Here is a 15,437-nt window from a genome sequence, read left to right as displayed (position 1 = left end):
TCTAAATCCTTAACCGAGTAAAATTACTTCTAATGTGATTTATAAACGCGATGTCAGTTTAGACGTAGAGAATTTAGATTTCTCATATTGTTTTCAGGTACCCTGTGCTTAAACCTGAATGCCATGCCAAAGCCAGCCAAAAAGGCCGGTAGCTGCAAACTGACCATGCTGCCTGACATCACAACAGGACCAGAGATTAAACTGGTGTCCCTGTTTGAACAGAAGAGACTACGAGGGTTTTGGCCAGTGTACAACGATGAAACAGGCGAAAGAGTGCTCACGGTAAGAGGAGAAATGGGTCAAAGAGAGCTCACAGTAAGGTGAATAACAAATGAAAGGGAGCTCACTGTAAGTAAATAACAAACCAAAGGGAGCTCACTGTAAGCTAAATAACAGGCCAAAGGGAGCTCACTGTAAGGTAAATAACAGGCCAAAGGGAGCTCACTGTAAGGTAAATAACAGGCCAAAGGGAGCTCACTGTAAAGTAAATAACAGGCCAAAGGGAGCTCACTGTAAGGTAAATAACAGGCCAAAGGGAGCTCACTGTAAAGTAAATAACAGGCCAAAGGGAGCTCACTGTAAAGTAAATAACAGACCAAAGGGAACTCACTGTAAGGTAAATAACAGGCCAAAGGGAGCTCACTGTAAAGTAAATAACAAACCAAAGGGAGCTCACTGTAAGGTAAATAATAGGCGAAAGGGAGCTTACTGTAAGGTAAATAACAGGCCAAAGGAAGCTCACTGTAAAGTAAATAACAGGCCAAAGGGAGCTCACTGTAAGGTAAATAACAGGCCAAAGGGAGCTCACTGTAAAGTAAATAACAGGCCAAAGGGAGCTCACTGTAAAGTAAATAACAGACCAAAGGGAACTCACTGTAAGGTAAATAACAGGCCAAAGGGAGCTCACTGTAAGGGAAATAACAGATCAAAGAATGTGTACAGTAAGCAGTAGACCAAAAAGTGTGTGCTGTAAGAGGATGACAGACAAAAGAGAGCTTACAGTAAGGGAAGAAATGGGCAGATAAATGCACACAGTAAGGGGTGAATAAGAAAGTAATTGTTAATTGGAAGGTGGGGAGGACTAATGTGTTTTCTTAGTATGAAGTTATTACACATACAGTACTTCGTTTGAGATTGAAGTTATCACACAGCCATTAGATTGAACAGACTTTTGTTACAGGGTAAGGTTGAGATGGAGTTTTTACACAGCCTTTAGATTGAAGTGACTTGTTACAGGGTAAGGTTTAGTCCGAAATATCTGACGTTTTCCTGGCTTTTTTTATGATTTTGATATTTACTGTGCCAGGAAAACGTCAGAACTGGAAATTTCTCGGGCCGATTTTAAATACTTGCGAGCCAAATGAATCAATAAAACAATATTACTCCAAAATTTGATAAAAGAAGCACACAATTGTATTCAACCAAATTTTCGCTGTCATTTGAGTCACATGACTCAAAACAATGCTCAACAGTTTGTTAAAATGTTTTCAAGAGACTGTTTATGTAGTGAAAGAACCCATAAAATCAATATTAGTAAGCACAAGAAGCATCGTTTTATTGATTAGTTATGAATTTAACATTGAATTTGGCTTGCAAGTATTTAAAATCAGCCCAAGAATGCCACCTCCAGCTGGAGGTGGCGAAGTTTTCAATTTATGTAATGGCCCTGGTTCTGAGGTTTTCCTGGCACGGTAAATATCAAAATCATAAAAAAGCCAGGAAAACGTCAGATATTTGGGACAAGGTAAGGTTGAGATGGAGTTATTACACAGCCTCTAGATTGAAGTGACTTTTTTTTTTACAGGGTAAGGTTGAGATGGAATTAGAGCTGGTCACCTGTGAGGAGGCAGAGGAGAGACCAGCAGGTCAAGGTCAGGAGGAGCCTAACATGAACCCCAAACTGGATCCACCCAAGTAAGTCATGCTAGGGATTTCTCTGCAATGTACATGTGCTATACATGTAACATAGATAAAAGGATGTATATCATAATGTAAACCCAGATTGGATCCACCTAAGTTAGTTTTATAAGAAGAGCCTACTGTCTTATAAATGATATACATGTATGTGTAGCTAAGAACCTCTCATTGAAGGATAGTGGAAATCATACTACAGGTTAACACGCTTCATAATACATCTACAGACAATGGAAATCATACTACAGCTTAACACGCTTCATAATACATCTACAGATAATGGAAATCATACTACAGCTTAACACGCTTCATAATACATCTACAGATAATGGAAATCATACCACAGGTTAACACGCTTCATAATACATCTACAGATAATGGAAATCATACTACAGCTTAACACGCTTCATAATACATCTACAGACAATGGAAATCATACTACAGGTTAACACGCTTCATAATACATCTACAGATAATGGAAATCATACCACAGGTTAACACGCTTCATAATACATCTACAAATAGGAGGTAAATTGCTAGATATGTAATATTTCTACAAAAAGGTTTTTATTCTTTATGTATAGTTTTTGCCCTGTCCATCTGTCTGTCTGTGACAAAAAACTTTTAATCTTGGTAAAGCTCTCTTATTTGGTATGTACATGTGTATATATATATATATTTTTTTTTTCCTTGTGGCAAGACCTTTCCAATGAAACCAAAATCTTTGACCTGGTGACCTTTGACCAACTTTAAGAAAATTCAAATATAAGCCATATCTTTCATATTGTAAGAGATGCTGTTTTTAGATATAGCATGTACATTTTTTGTGAGAAGACCTTTCCAATGATACCAGATTTGTTGACCTTGACCATTGACCTAGTTTTTGGGTCTTACAGTTCCACTTTGCTGAAATCGGGGGGCATCAGTGTTTCACAAACACACCTTGTTTATATGAAATGTTATGACTTTCCAGTTGGTTTATGAAATGTTACGTTTTACAGACGACCAGAGACGTCCTTCCTGTGGTTTGCGTCGCCGTGGAAGACGTTGCGGTACATTATCTGGCGTAATTACAAGTGGTACATCATTGGATTCTTCCTCCTCATCCTTCTGCTGCTGCTTATTTTCCTCTTCCTGTACTCTTTCCCGGTAAGTACAACAAAATTAGGGGGTGGGGCAAGCTCCTTTGAAAAATAATCCAACCATGAGATTTTTAAACTAGCCAAAACGCAATATTTACGTTTCCCCTTGTTTTATCTTTGATGTCTTTACAAATTGTAATGATAACGAATGTGCTGAAGTTGTGAACAATGTGCTTATGAATGTTGATAGATATAGTATGTCTAGTTCAATGACTGGGAATTCTGACAGAAATGAAAATAGAATGTAAATGTTAAAATATATTTCATTTTTTAAAATACATGAGGTTGTAAACTGCAACGCTTCATTCTGGAATACTATTCATGAAGCACTACCAGCGTGAAGTGTCGCAGTTCATACCATCATGTATTTTCAAAACTGAAATGTATTTCTTAAATGAACAAAGTGCAGTATGATCTGTTATTCCCTTTAACAAATTCAACATTAAAGTCGTGCATAGAGTCAATTGGATAAGATAGAGAGAGTTTTCTTCAATATTGTTAATGAATGTGACATGTCTACAGACACTAGCTTTATTATTATTTACTTTTCAGGGAGATATATCTCAGAAGATTGTCAATGGTTAGAGAGGATCACAGAACGGTACATCTACACAGCAAATCTTGGACCAAACCATCCAGTGATCATAACACCAAAGAGAGCATTGCATACAAACCCTCAGTTATTTATTCTTTTTTTTTTTTTTTTTTTTTTTTTAAAATCTCTTTATATAGGGGGCTCTGCTTGAGGGAGATAACTCTTCAGGGAATGATATTTTGACAGAAGCTTCCAAAACTGAAAGATTTTCACCGTAAGGAATGGCGGAAGGACATGCTTGTATTGTGTAGTAGAGGAAGAAGAGCAGTCGTTTGGTTACAGAGTTATAGAACTGTGAACAACACATGGTGAACAAAAAACAGGACAGCAGTGTGTTAAATGGGTCTTTCTTCTGATTCTCTGTGATAATGTTATGAATGCTTCTAAACATTGATAGACATTATTTTTGAAACATACTTAAAAAAGGTCACTGACGAAAAATATTTTTGAGTGTTATTTGTTGTTATGACAATATTTTGTTGCTATGAGAGCATGATAATGATCAAAATGTGATCCCAACGACTCTTGTACTTATAGCCTTTCTATCTGTCAGTGGATGGTATTATGCATTTATATTCATCTAACCTTTTATTGTTCAGCATCTTCATCTTGTATTCATGTGCTCATAACACTAACTGCTATGTATTGAACAATTATAGTACTCCTGCCATTTTGTTTGAAAAATTACCAAAAAAAAAAATATATTTCTAGCTATAATTTCTTATAAATGAAATATGGGTAGAATTTTATAAATTATGTAAACCTTCTGTCAGATGGTGTGTGAAAAATGTGTGACAGACGTTTTGTATTACATGCAACCTTGACTTTAGTACTATCAGTAAAATTATATTTTGCCTTTAATTATAAATCATACAGATTGTTATTGTTAAATCTGATGCTGTTAATTTTTATGATATTAAGAAATTATATTTTCTATGCTGCATAAACCCCATTGTGACTGATATTATGTCTTGTTTGACATTGTGTGTTACCAGGTGTAACTGATCACAGATCTGAAATTACAATAGAGAGCTTCCAAATGCATTTAGTTACAGATAATAATCTATTTGTGATATTTAGGTGCAATGTGTACCAATTAGAAAGCTTCAAAATGCATTTAGTTACATACAATAATCTATTTGTGATATTTACGGTAGGTGGAAAATAGAAAGTGGAAAGGATTTAGGGAGCTGAAGAAGAATTCATTTTGAAATGTGGATGGAGCATTGAAAAATTTGAGTTTGAAAAGAAAATGAATACCAGTATGTATCAGTGGTCGTTTTCACTTGGTATACCATAATGACTTGGAAATTTCAGTGCAATCATATATAGTGTGTGTATTTAAGGGATGTGGACTGTTCAAATAATGTTGTAGACCAATAATAAACTTCACAACTTGAGATTGTCTGTTGTTTCTGTAAAAAGGATTAAAGTGGTGACTGGGTTTATGGAGACAGAAAGGGAGATTATTTGTGTATGGTGGAAATATGTAACTGCACATATATTTCTTTTAAAAATCGTCTTGATACCAAAAGGAGCATATGGTAGTAATGGAGAAGGGGGGGGGGGGGGGGCTGCTACAAAATTGAAATTATTGGGGCACGGGCTCGGATACCGTGGTGGGGCTCTATGGCTCTAACAGTGAAAATGGGTTTTTCCTTTTAAAACTTTATTTTGACCATTGAGTATGATGTAATGATGATGAGAGAAGCCTTTACTATTAATGCCCCCTCTGCCTTTAGAGACTTTAGGTTCTATAGCTCACACTTAGGAGGATCCTACACTTACAGGACAAGGCACTTCGCCCAAATATAGGAACGGCGGAAACTCGAGATGCCGTAAAGATCTGAGTGGGGATGGCAGCCAGGACAGGCGATTCCGTGAAAAAACACGTTCCAATCTTCTATGGCAGTATCATCTACAGAATCAACGATAGGCGGTGCTGATAGTCTTCAGAGATCTGTCGGTAACGTCTCCGGCTTGGATCCCTCTCAGGTGTGGGGGGCAGGGTCGGGCCATTGCGGCAAATCCAGCAAGTGCCTGAAGAGGTTCAGAGTATGCTCTCTCAAAGTTGTTCTACAGCATCAGCTAATAGTTTGTGATATGTTGATTGACATGCCATCCAAGGCCAAGCACAAGTTCACACCCCACCTTAAAGTCTGGAAACTCAAGGATCTAACAACTTGCAAATACTTCCAGGAAGCATTGGAATGGCATGTATCGGCTCAGCACGGGAAGCCAGAGCCACTACCCAGGAAATCTGGGCTAACCTCAAAACAGGTTTGCTGAAGACAACTGAGAAGGTGTGTGGCATAACACAGTCCCACTGATGGTGACGGGAAACTTGGTGGTGGACAAACCTTGTGGAACAGACCACCACAGCTAAAAGGTTAGCTTATAAGGCCTGGAAGTCCGGAAATGGCACAAGAGCAGAATATGAAGCAGCCAAGCGTACATCTAAACGAGCAGTTCATCAAACTCGCTATGAGGCAGAAAAGCAGATATACGAAAACATAGATACAAAGTCTTCAAAAGTGTACCACCTTGCAAATGAGATGCGAAGGGAGAATGTTGATGTGGTGGGCGACAACCCAGTAAAAAATGACGCAGGTGAGATGTCATTGAACCAAGAAGCAAAGGAGAAAGCTTGGCTAGAGTATTGTGAAAGGCTCCTTAATGTGGAAATTGACTGGGACACTGAACACCTTACCGATGAACCACCACTTGAAGGCCCACCTGTCACAATCACAATTGATATGGTGAAAAGGGCCACCTCCAAGATTTAAGTCGAGTAAAGCAGCTGGACCATCGGGAATAGTAGTGGAGATGATCAGAGCCGCAGGTGACACAGGTGTTTCCATGATCCGTGACCTTGCTTCCTCAATCGTCCGTGATGGCAAGGTCCCCACTGACTGGGAGCAGAGCTTCATTGTCTGCCTCTACAAGGGCAAGGGTGATTCTCTGGACAGGGGCAACTACCGTGGACTCCAGCTGACAGAACAAGTCATGAAAGTCCTGGAGAGGATTGTGGACAGCCTCATTAGGCAGTTGGTGACAATCGATGACTCCGTTTGGCTTCGTCCCTGACAGAGGTACAACTGACGCAGTATTTGTTGTTCGGCAGCTGCAAGAAAAATATCTTACAGTAAAGAAACAGCTCTATATGGCGTTCGTGGACCTTGAAAGGGCATTTGACCGTGTTCCTCGGAAAGTGATCTGGTGGGCACTGCGAAAACTTGGTGTGGAAGAGTGGATTGTGCTGTGCGTCTGGTGCATAGAATGTATGCCAATGCTCGTAGCTGTATTTTTGTTGGTGGTAGCTACAGTGAGGAGTTTACTGTGAAAGTCGGAGTCCATCAGGGGTCAGTACTCAGCCCTCTGCTTTTCATCATCATGCTCGCGGCTCTTTCACGCGAATTTCGCACCGGTGTTCCCTGGGAGGATCTGTATGCAGATTATCATTACTGACTCATTGGATGAATGTGTCAAGAGGCTCCTGACTTTGAAAGAAGCTATGGAAATGAAAGGACTGAGAGTGAACGCAGGCAAAACCAAGATCATGATCTGCAGTACGGGTCTTGACCTACTTCAGGACTCGGGCAGCTTCCCATGTGCTGTCTGTCGTACAGCTGTAGGCAGCAATTATAGTATTTTCTGCAATGGCTTCAAGCACTGGGTGCACAAGAAATGCAGTGGGCTCATGCGCCTGTTTGTGGACCCTGAATTTAGATGCTCAATGTGCAGAGGAACGGCTCGTCCTCTTCACAGCAGGTCGCAGAGTGATGTCCAAGTTGGTTTGGACAAGTTGGGGGTTGTAGGTTCCTTCTGCTACCTCGAAGACATGCTTTCCGCAGCTGGTGGCCGTGACCTTGCAACCACTACGCGTGTGAAGACCGCTTGGAAGAAGTTGAAGGAGCTGCTACCGGTCCTGACACCACGCTACCTGTCGTACAAGAACCGTGGTCGAGTGTATAACACTTGTGTACGGAGCGCTACGCTCCAAGCCAGTGAGACCTGGGCACTGACAAAGCCAAATCTCCATCGCCTACAGCGCAATGACAGGGCCATGATCAGACAGATCTGCAACATCAAGCCAGAAGATATGGCCACTGTAGATTCAATTGATTTTCTGGAGCGGCTTGGTCTCGATGACCTCGACCTCATCTTCAAGGAAAGGAGACTCTGCTGGTATGGCCATGTTGTCAGATCCAGCAGTGCAGTCAAGTGCGCTCTCAATATACATGTACAAGTTCCTGGTAGGCGTAGAGTTGGTCGGCCAATGCTATCATGGAAAGAGCTGACGGAGAAAAATCGAAGAGATGGAAGCTCTCTACTGCCGACCCTCATGACCGGGAAAACGAGATCTGCAGTGAGATCTGTCATGCGTGCAGCTAGCCAGAAACCTGGGAGGGGCCCACTAGTGTGGACAATACCCATACATTTGCACGGGAACCGACAACAAACATGGTATGGGCGGGGTGTAAAAAATGTTATAAAATACACGTGTATTACGAAAACAGGCCGTTTTTCAAAACGGGGAGGGGCATCCGAGAATAAACAAAGTTCTCTCGAAAAATTCTGGGTCAGCAATTATTTTTAAATGGTGGATTGGGGATGGGGGTATAGCTTGGCTTAATCTCAAAATCCTAAATCGCAGTGTAGAGGAGGGTTGAATCATCCTACAGCACAATGAATCTAATTCACCAGATCAAGCTAACATTTCCACTACCATAAAATAGGGGACAACCGGAAGAATCTATCTTTCCATGTGAAACTTAAAAAGCAGGGGGGGGGGGGTCTCCATTTTTATTTGTCTGCAATATTTTCACCAAACCTCTTCTTGCTGACACACGAAAGATAGACAATAAAGTAAAACCACACTTACATGTGTATGTATGGTTAAAACCGTCTGTTTGTTGTTCAGAATTCATATATATTTGATATATCAACCTAACATTATCTCGAAGTTTCAACATCTTACCTCGTAATTTCGAAATAATTTTTTCTGAGAATTCGTAGATGTGTGTACGCCATGAAAAAGGGCTGTTGCTAAAACACAGATTGGAAAACGAAACGGAAATTTTTCCGATAACACCAAATATCGGGTAAGTACATGTATACTTTATTTTGACTAAAAGCAAAACAAAGATTTACTTATAATATGTAGCACAATTTTTATCATTTGAATTGATTAAGAAAAGTCAAATGTTTATAAAATAAAAGTATACAAAGCGATTTCCAAGAAATCTTGTAATTTCGGCGTTGACAGAGCAACACCTCAGATGGGTAGAAAATGGAAAGAACATACGGTCTTACGCGGGGTGTATACTCCCCTCTCGTGACAATACGTCACAGTCTGACGCGGGGTGTATACTCCCCTCTCGTGACAATACGTGTCACAGTCTGACGCGGGGTGTATACTCCCCTCTCGTGACAATACGTCACAGTCTGACATGGAGTGTATACAAACTTCCACCAGAGTTCGTTTGCTCACAAACCAAACTCTTCCACTTAGGCATTATGGGATAGCGATTTCTTAGGCCGCGTATACTGTGACGTCACTGTAGAATGACGAAAAAACATAACGTCAAACGTAAACAACTTTCAAAACAAGAACGTAAACATCAAGTTCATTACTTTACACAATAATTTGAACAGAGTATCCCTACTTTTTAATGATCTTTTGATCATTTTATGTTTAAAATAAAATCCATACTTTTATATTAATGCTCTTAATATCAATATCTTCAAACTTTTAACTGCGAACTACTTCTTTAGTGTTATTTGCCTGCGTGATAATCGCGGACTCACAATATACAGATCTGTATATTGTGCTGCGTCACATAGGAGAGGTCTATTCGTAGGTGACGTAATGAGGCCTCGACGGGGAGTTTGGGGGTGTATACTCCCCTCTCGTGACAATACGTCACACAGTCTGACGCGGGGTGTATACTCCCCTCTCCTGACAATACGTCACACAGTCTGACGCGGGGTGTATACTCCCCTCTCGTGACAATACGTCACACAGTCTGACGCGGGGTGTATACTACCCTCTCGTGACAATACGTCACACTGTCTGACGCGGGGTGTATACTCCCTTCTCGTGACAAAACGTCTTTAACTCATAAGTATTTTACTAGTACATATGATACAGTGCATGTGTGAGCTTACATTTTCATGTTACAACGAGGAGTGCGGAACATTTTGTGTTTGATTGATCAATGTTTAAGTAACAGTGACTGAGTGGCCGCACAATCCAATCCTGCATTTTTGTATACTGTTAAGAACTTCTGGCAGTTTATTTCAAACTACTGGTATCTTATTAGTTATAATAATGAGATGACCCTTTAATTCAAACTTAATTTATCTGTTACCCGTTTGGCTATTTCATATGCTATGAAATCAATCTAGTAATTCCTCTTACTAAGGTCATAAACTTGACCTTAGTTAAAGTTAGTTTACATTGATCGTGTTTCAATCTTTTTCTTTTTCTTTTCTTCCTCACTGTATTTCTTTGGATTGGAATGTACCTTTCCGCAAGATACCGGTACGTGTATGAACTTTCACTTTACACGAATCGATCTGAAATCAGACTAAGCTTTTAAACTCTCTGGACTCGTTGGCTTGAAAACTTGATGTGATACATATAGGCACATGTTTATAACTAAAATCAAATTCAAGTTCAATTATCTTTTTTAAAAAAATTATTAGCAAGTTTGATTTAACAAGGTCATGTTTGGGAAAATTGTTGAGAAAATTATTTTATTTTTCTTGGGTGGGGGTGGGGGTTGAAAGCTCTTATTCATTGGATAGGGTCGTAAAATAGTTTTCTTAATGGGTAGTAGCCAGAAAAAGTAATATAATTTGAAAAAGTTTAATTTTTAAGTCTTCATTGAAGTCTTTTCATCTAATATTCATTCTTTTTATTTGTGAAACAACATACTGTCATAATCAGGGTGAAGGTAAGAAATTGGCAAAGCCGGGAAAGGCGGCTGCTTTCAAAATAAATTATACATGTACATGCAATGATTTTAAGATAAATATGCATTAGTATGAAGTATATGAAGCATTAGTGAATTCTGAGGATGACCCCCCCCCCCCCCCCCAATTCTCTTTGTAATTGCATCTTCCCTTGTTTACAAACAGCCTTTTGATTTTACAAAATGCTTACCTCCTCATAATATTATTACGTGTGCAACATCTTTTCATTTACTGTGTCGTTCAAGTTCATTTTCGTTCCGATTTCCATTCCACGTTTTAGCAACGCCCCCATGAAAAGATGCATGAATAAAAAAAAAAAATAATGAATGATTCATCAACAAACGTGTTATTTCACAATTATTTTATTAGGTTTACTTTCGTTTTTAATTTGTACGTTATGGCTACATGTTCAGGTATGTTATTTTTCACCCCTTTAAAGACTTATTCAGAATTCCCTCATTGTACAATGTATGTGGGCAGTCTACGTAACCTACACCTTATTATACTCAATGTGGTCTCTGAGACGGATCAATTTACTAGTATTCTGAACAAGTTGTGTTTGTGAAGAATGCCCTTTAATGACTAACTTTTAACGGCTCTGAGCGGTGCTGAAATTAATCTCGGCTGAGATTCAGCTCGACTGAATATTTAGACTGGCACCCTCACCGGTGAAGGTTGAAGTCGAAATATCCAGCCGGGCCGAAATCTTTACTGATATTATGCTGAAATGTGTGTGTGTGTGTGTGTGTGTGTGTGTATACTTCATAAAAAGCCAACGTGAAGCATTGCAATAAATACCCTAAAATATTTTCTTAAATGATATTCATTTTTAAAACGCTAAGCAGTGTAGCTGAGCAATTTTCAATTTTTGGTCACTACATTTTGTACTTTCGTTTTACGCGTTTCCTGCAAATAAACTTGACTGGTCCCCTAACAGAGCTAGCAGGCGCGTAGCCAAAAGAAACGAAGTGTACGCAAGTATGGCAAGGGGTCTGGAGCTAATGAGCACGTTACCATATGAGTGAAAAATTCTCGAGAGTGACGTTAAACAAGATACAATTTTTATGGGATTTATGAGATTGATCACCGTTTGTTATCTTCACTTGTTCCTCTAATGAAATGTAAATCGGAAAATAGAATAAATGAGTATAAATTATGTATAGTGCACGTGTACCATGTCTATTTATTTTCAGTGCACGTGTACCGTGTCTGGTGTTTTTTTTCCAGATATCAGAAAACAGACCAACATTTCAACACCCCTAAGATTGTTAAGAGTTGGGAAACGGTATCATGCTTTCTTTATCTATCATCAACAACAACTGACTTGGGTGAAGAACATAGTTAACCGACTTGAAGAAATGCATTATATCTGTTGCTATGAAGACAGAGACTCCGTCCCGGGAACTCCCAAGGCTGAAATGCTTATTACGTTCATAAAACAGTCCACGAGAGTGGTCGTTGTATTAAGTGAAGCTTTCGTTAATGATCGTCGATGTATGTATAAAGTCGATCAAGCACTGGACGAATTCTTGGATAAGGAATCCGAATATTCTGCCCTTACTTTGGTACCTATTACCATCGACAATTGTACTATTCCGCGATCGCTCCGCGTGCTCTCTGTCTGTGACGTGACGAGATGTAACTGGTGGAATAACTTTGTAAAGTCATTGGAAGATGATAATCTAAGTATACAATGTGACGCAAGTACCACTGCTTCTAAATTGGAAAGTGCAGCGGTTGAATTAAAAGAGAAATTGAAAGATGCCTCTGAGAAGGAAATGGAGTTGTTCTTATCGAAGCCAATTGCTTTCGAACTCTCTCATTTTCTATCACAACATTCAAAGCTGACGCTGTTTCTTTCTGCGATGAGAACCTGTGGTATTGAGTTCAATGGGGATTGCATGATCATTCAACTGGGAACGTTTAAAGAATTTTGGAATCGAAATTACAACTTGTCGACCTGTGTGAAGGAACATTTGAGTATATTTCAAAGACAAATAGACAAAATCACCCTCACATTTAGCTCTAGTACTGATATGCTTGACAGAGAGGACTTTCAAAGTATGAGAGATTTCAATCAACTTGTGCAGTCTATTCTTAAAACACCTTCGAGTTCCACATGGGGATTGATGTGGAATATGATGGGTGTCTCAAAGGACCGCAGTCTCAGAGATGTATGTAGAAGCTTGGTGCATGATGCTGTCACAGAAAAAGAAATACTGCACATCGCTCATCCGGAATTCGCATGTTATGAACGTCGTCTTCAAACTTTGTCAGAATGGCCGAAATCGAAACTTCCTCCTAAAGAGGCAATTGCTCGTGCAGGATATTATCGCGAAAATCCAATTGTATTCAGGTGTTTTTATTGCAATGGTGTCAGCTGGGATTTCAAACCCGATGAGGATCCATGTGCAAGACACGCCAAATGGCTTTTTAACTGTCCGTATATCAAGGAATTAAAAGGGGCGGAATTCGTAAATAAATGTCGATTTCAGCTCACTAGAAAGACCGCAATGTATAATTCTTCGTTCAAAAATTCAGTTGATAGACTTGGAACGTATGGAAGATGGCCTATGATAAGTTTTCCAAAACCCTGTGATTTGTCAGACGCAGGATTTTATTTTACGGGTACTGAAGATAAAGTAGTTTGCTTTGCTTGTGGTTATGGACTTAGAAACTGGACTTCACGTGATGACCCCTGGAAGCGTCACGCGCAGTGGTCACCCGCGTGTGATTTCTTAATTCAAACTCTGGGGAAATCCTTTATCCAACGGGCCCAATCTGAAAGAGACAGGACGGATACAAATAACGACTGTTCAATAACTTATGTGATTCAGACAAGACAACTGGAATCGTTTTGATGAACCAGAAGTTATAAATTTTTCAAATTGCTGCATTTACACATGTCTATCTACATCAACTGTTCTGCACATGCAGGAAGCTAGATAAATTTTACGGGATTCATTGTATTACTCGTATCCAATACTGTCGCCAGTGACCAATGCCATCAAGATTGTTGTGCACAACATTATGGAGCTCAAAATTAATATGAACTCAAATATTGGAAGATATCTTTAATTATTTGAATGTATCATCAATTCAATTATTGCGCACAATAATTGAATTGACGCCCAAATCAAATCAAATATATTGCTGTTTTTAATTAAATTAACGAGAGCATCTGTGCGCAGTAAATGAATTTTTAAATGGGCGCATCAATTCAATTACTGAGAGCAATAATTGATTTGATGCGCGCATTAATTGAATTGATGAGAGTAATGATTGATTTGATGCGCACATCAATTCAATTATTGCTCTCATCTATTCAATTAATGTGCGCATGAACGTGATCAAATTATTGCTTGCAAAATTGCATTTGGAGCTCGGTATAAGTGATTTTGTGATCTCTTTAATTCAATTGAAGATATCATTACTTACAACTCTTTTGTGTAAGGAATTAATGCACGCATCAATTCTTTTCAAGAGATCAACAATTCAGTTAAAGAGATCATTAATTCAATTGTTGTTATGTTGAATTAAAGATATCTCTAATTATATAGTTGCTCTTTCTTGAAAAAAAAACAAAACAATTATTGCACTCATCAACTGAATTATAATGATATCGTTGATTCAACGGGAAAAAGAAATGATTTAATTATTGCGCGCATTAATTGAATTGATGCGCGTTACAATTCAATTGATAGGAGCAATAATTGAATTATTACGAGCATTGATTGAATTGATGAGCGCATTGAATTATTGCTTTCTTCAACTAAATTGTAGCACGCATCAATTCACTTAAATTGTTGATATCATCAATTCATTTGACGAGAGCAACAATTCAATCAATTATAACGTTTGTCAATTCAGCAGAATAATTAATGCTATATCAAATCAATTAATGCACGCAATAATTCGGAATTTAAGATATCATGGGATCATCACTTATTAAAAGAGCAGAACAATTTGCATTGAATTCACCTGAGTTTGGCAATGACCTTGCTTTACCTGGCATATCAGTGTCGTGGAAGGGAATATCGGGATTGAGTTTTGACAATTTTCAGAAGGTTATTTTTGACATGTACTCCACAAATCCACATCCAAGGTTTCTGGTTATACATGTAGGGGGTAATGACATTGACAAACATAATAATCCATTATGTAGACAACAAAAGTTCATGAAAAATGTAATCAACAGGTTGTGTTTGGCTATGCTGTTGACTTGCATTGTATGTATGGAGCGCCAAATTAACATAAACTCAAATAATTGAAGATATCTTCAATTATTTGAAGATATCATCAATTCATTTGATGCGCGCAACAATTGAATTAAAGATCTCTTCAAATAATTAATGATATCTTCGATAGCATTAATTCTTCAGCTGAATTGATGCGCGCTTTAATTGAATTAATGATCTCTTCAAATGAATTAATGATATCAACAATTGAATTGATGCACGTTACAATTCAATTGAAGAGAGCAATAATTGATATAATGCGCGCATTAAATCAATTGATGAGAGCAATAATTGAATTGATGCGCGCATTAATTCATTTGATGAGAGCAATGATTGATTTAATGCGCACATTAATTCAATTATTGCTCTCTTCAATTGAATTAATGATATCTTTAATTCATTTGAAGAGAGCAATAATTCTTTTAGAGAGAGCAACTATATAATTAAAGATATCTTCAATTCAACATATCCACAATTGAATTAATGATATCTTTAATTGAATTGTTGCTCTCTTTAAAAGAATTGATGCACGCATTAATTCTTTATACAAAAGCATTGTAAATGATT

At 38.4% G+C, this 15,437-nt stretch overlaps 2 protein-coding genes and 1 long non-coding RNA gene across 23 annotated transcripts in view; all 3 read left to right on the top strand.

Annotated features, from left to right (window-relative positions):
* LOC125658186 (myoferlin-like) overlaps positions 1-5,051 on the top strand; it is an 86,326-nt gene extending 81,275 nt beyond the window's left edge. For 20 of the 21 annotated variants that reach the window (XM_048889350.2, XM_056149351.1, XM_056149350.1 and 17 more), the window contains 4 exons: positions 98-282; positions 1,805-1,914; positions 2,916-3,063; positions 3,609-5,051. In XM_048889350.2, the coding sequence (XP_048745307.2) occupies positions 98-282; positions 1,805-1,914; positions 2,916-3,063; positions 3,609-3,641 (476 nt within the window). In that variant the 3' untranslated portion in view covers positions 3,642-5,051. The other variant, XM_056149371.1, reaches the window with a different exon arrangement.
* Positions 1,930-2,803, top strand: LOC130050178 (uncharacterized). The gene is made up of 2 exons (XR_008798591.1): positions 1,930-2,358; positions 2,408-2,803. It is a non-coding gene; the product is annotated as an uncharacterized LOC130050178 (long non-coding RNA).
* Positions 5,052-10,990: 5,939 nt separating the features above from the next.
* Positions 10,991-13,601, top strand: LOC125658189 (uncharacterized). The gene is made up of 2 exons (XM_048889355.2): positions 10,991-11,045; positions 11,860-13,601. Exons 1-2 carry the CDS (start codon positions 11,030-11,032, stop codon positions 13,491-13,493), a joined length of 1,650 nt encoding a protein of 549 aa, XP_048745312.2. The 5' UTR covers positions 10,991-11,029; the 3' UTR covers positions 13,494-13,601.
* The last annotated feature ends 1,836 nt before the right edge of the window (positions 13,602-15,437 follow it).

This window comes from Ostrea edulis, chromosome 9, assembly GCF_947568905.1.
Source record: "Ostrea edulis chromosome 9, xbOstEdul1.1, whole genome shotgun sequence".
In the NCBI taxonomy this organism is placed as follows: domain Eukaryota; kingdom Metazoa; phylum Mollusca; class Bivalvia; order Ostreida; family Ostreidae; genus Ostrea; species Ostrea edulis.
Note: the sequence above shows the minus strand (reverse complement) of the source record. Positions and strands in the feature narration are given on the sequence as shown.